This window comes from Otolemur garnettii, unplaced genomic scaffold (assembly GCF_000181295.1).
Source record: "Otolemur garnettii isolate 467f Iridium unplaced genomic scaffold, OtoGar3 scaffold00138, whole genome shotgun sequence".
Lineage (NCBI taxonomy): Eukaryota > Metazoa > Chordata > Mammalia > Primates > Galagidae > Otolemur > Otolemur garnettii.
Window position 1 is genome coordinate 2,770,294 of NW_003852533.1, and position 3,127 is coordinate 2,773,420.

At 43.7% G+C, this 3,127-nt stretch overlaps 1 protein-coding gene across 2 annotated transcripts in view; it reads left to right on the forward strand.

The window, feature by feature from the left end:
- TBK1 (TANK binding kinase 1) overlaps positions 1–1,177 on the forward strand; it is a 49,415-nt gene extending 48,238 nt beyond the window's left edge. For both annotated transcript variants that reach the window (XM_003798528.3, XM_023518405.1), the window contains exon 21: positions 548–1,177. In XM_003798528.3, the coding sequence (XP_003798576.1) occupies positions 548–599 (52 nt within the window). In that variant the 3' untranslated portion in view covers positions 600–1,177. The remainder of the gene's footprint in view (positions 1–547) is intronic.
- The last annotated feature ends 1,950 nt before the right edge of the window (positions 1,178–3,127 follow it).

The following is a 3,127-nucleotide window of genomic DNA, read 5'->3' on the forward strand; positions in this document are numbered from 1 at the left end:
CAGGCCCGGGCTGGGGATTCGAACCCGCCACCTTAGGTGTATGTGGCTGGCGCCTTAGCCGCTTGAGCCACAGGCGCCGAGCCTGCAGTTGTCATTGTTGTTTAGCAGACCCGGGCTGGGCTCAAACTCACCAGCTTCCATGTATGTTGCCAGCGCCCTACTCACTGAGCTACAGGAGCCGAGCCCCTTGTAGCCTATTTACTCAACTGTACTTCCCACTGTTCCCCAGAATAACATGTTGTAGCAAGGTGCCCTTCCTCGCTGTCCCTTGAGCATGTCACACTACTCTCCAGCCCACAGATCCCACCCCTGCCCCGGAGAGAGATGACCGTTCCTGCTGACCGCTTCTCGGTAACAGTGTTCCCCATTTTCTTCATATCATCAGATAATCCCATGCTGTCTCACTAAGAAACAGAACAAATCACAGGTGTTTGAACTCTTTAAAAATACTTGTATATTTCCATGAAAGCATTCTGTATTTTTCTTTAAAATGTTGGGAGGCAGATAAATGAATCTTGTAAGAGTACCTTTCTTCTTCTGTGTTCAGGTTCGGCTCCCTGACCATGGACGGCGGCCTTCGCAATGTTGACTGTCTTTAGCTTTCCGAGGTGTTTGAGAAAAGTTTCAGTTTGCACAAAATATAATTGCTGGGGCATTAAATGGATGCTGTAGTAAGTGGCTTTCATTTCTACAATTCAGTATTTGATGTGGTCCTGTAAATATGTACAGTACTGTAAATATATTAAAAAATATGAATTTTTGGCTGCTGTGAAGATGTAATTTTACCTTTTAACATTTATAATTACGTGAAGAAATTTGAACTCTGAGCTCAAGAAGAAAGCCATGACCGACCAATCTGTTGAAATCCTCCGCTCTGAGTGAGCTAACAAGTCACTCTGCCTGCCTGCTGGGATGTTTATAACTGGAACCATAATTGGGATCCTTATGAACTGGAGAGACTGCAAGTTGACACATTATGAGTGGGAGAATGGCATGGTGGCTGCCGAGAGTGGGGAACAGAACCGAACCACTGTTTTACTAGGATCACAATTTTTTGAGAAGGATAAAGTGGCATTATTTCATTTTACAGGGGCCCAGATTGCAATTATCCTTGAGTCCATCTAATTTCCAATAAATTATTGAGCAAAATTTCTTTCTTTCTTTCTTTCTTTTTTTTTTTTTTGAGACAGAATCTCACTTTGTCACCCCCCAGAGTGCTGTGGCATCATAGCTCACAGCAACCTCAAACTCTTGGGCTCAAACAATCCTCCTGCCTCAGCCTCCCCAATAGCTGGGACTACAGGTGCCTGCCACAATGCCCAGCTAGTTTTTAGAGACAGGGCGGCTGGTCAGAACTCCTGAGCTCAGGCAATCCACTCCCCTTGGCCTCCCAGAGTGCTAGGATTCCAGGCTGAGCCACCACACCTGGGCTTGAGCAAAGTTTCTAAAGGGAATTCGTTATCTAAAAAGATTGATTTTTCTTTTGGCCATAAATGTATAATTGTCACAAAAGCTTTAGGGTCATTTCAACTATTTTAAGCTGTATATTTCTTTAATTCTGCTTACTATTTCATGGAAAAAATCAATAAATTTCTTGATATTAATGTAATGAATTTGTGTGTTTCTATGTATCCAGTTTGAGAAACAGAAGTTATCTTCTGAAAGAAATGATATGAGTAGTAGTGATAAATTTTTCTCTCCTAAATCCACAAATTCCATATTTAGAAGTTTTCATTAATTCGTGATATACAAATGAAAAGGCAACGTTTTCTTTGAAAAATCTATCCAGAGTTGTAGGTTAACAGACTCTGCTCATCAGAAATTATTTTATCCAACAGGATTTTCATTTGTTTTGGTTTTGGTTTCTGGCATATCAGCAGAGGTGGAGGTGCTCTCACACACTGTAGGTCAGAGAGCTGTCCCCCCCCAAAAGTTGGCTACAGGACATCAGAACTAAGTCATTCTAAGAACTGAGAATGGATCGCATTTTAGTTGAGTTACTGCTACATGATCATAGTGGGAAATTTTAAGTGTCACTGCATACATGATAGAAATAAATTAAATGCAAAGGTGAGTGCCCTGATTGATGCAAATCGTTATCCACAGACGCCTGCTTAGTCTGAGAGTGGGGCAAGTGAGAGTGTAACCCCTCGATTTTAATTTTCTATTTGACCTTTTAACATTAGTGTCTTAAATTTTATAGTTTAAATGTTTGTATCATGGAATGTCAGGTAAAACATTTTACTCAAGTTATGTCCTGATTTTAGCTCCTCTAGTAAAGAGCACCAAGAAACCACCGTTACTGTGGGGCTGTGCTTGTCTTACAGCATTGACAGGAACATGCCTGTTTCTTACTGGTATTTTTTAAGATTTACTGGGTTTTGGTTTTTGGTTTTTGTAGGGTTTTTTGGAGACAAGTTCTCACCCTGTTGCCCAGGCTACATACAGTGCAGAGAGTCACAGCCCACAGCAACCTCAAACTGCTGGGCTCAAGTGACCTTCCTGCCTCAGCCTCCTGAGTAGCTGGGACCACAGGTGCGCACCCAGCTAATTATTTTTTTAATTTTTTGTAGAGATGTGATCTCACCATGTTGCCTAGGTTGGTCTTGAAATTTGGGGTTCAGGCTTGGCGCCTATAGCTCAACCGGCTAAGGCGCCAGCCACGTACACCTATGGTGGCGAGTTCGAATCCCCAGCCCGGACCCGCCAAACAACAATGACGGCTGCAACCAAGAAATAGCCGGGCGTTGTGGCGGGCGCCTGTGGTCCCAGCTACTTGGGAGGTGGAGGCAGGAGACTCGCTTGAGCCCAGGAGTTGGAGGTTGCTGTGAGCTGTAATGCCACGGCACTCTACCCAGGGGGATAGCTTGAGGCTCCTGTCTCAAAAAAAAAAAAAAAAAAGAAATTTGGGGTTCAAACAGTCCTCTACCCTTGGCCTCTCAAAGTGCTGGGATTACAGGCGTGAGCCGCATGCCCGGCCAGACTTACTGTCTCATCCCCCATTATGGTGACGTGGAACAGAGCGGTCTTGCAAAATACGTTAAGTCAGTAAGTGAGTCCTGATCCCAGTCTGCTTTCAGTGATGGAGGGAAGTTTACTTTAGATAAGTTACAGCTCCTGTTTAGTA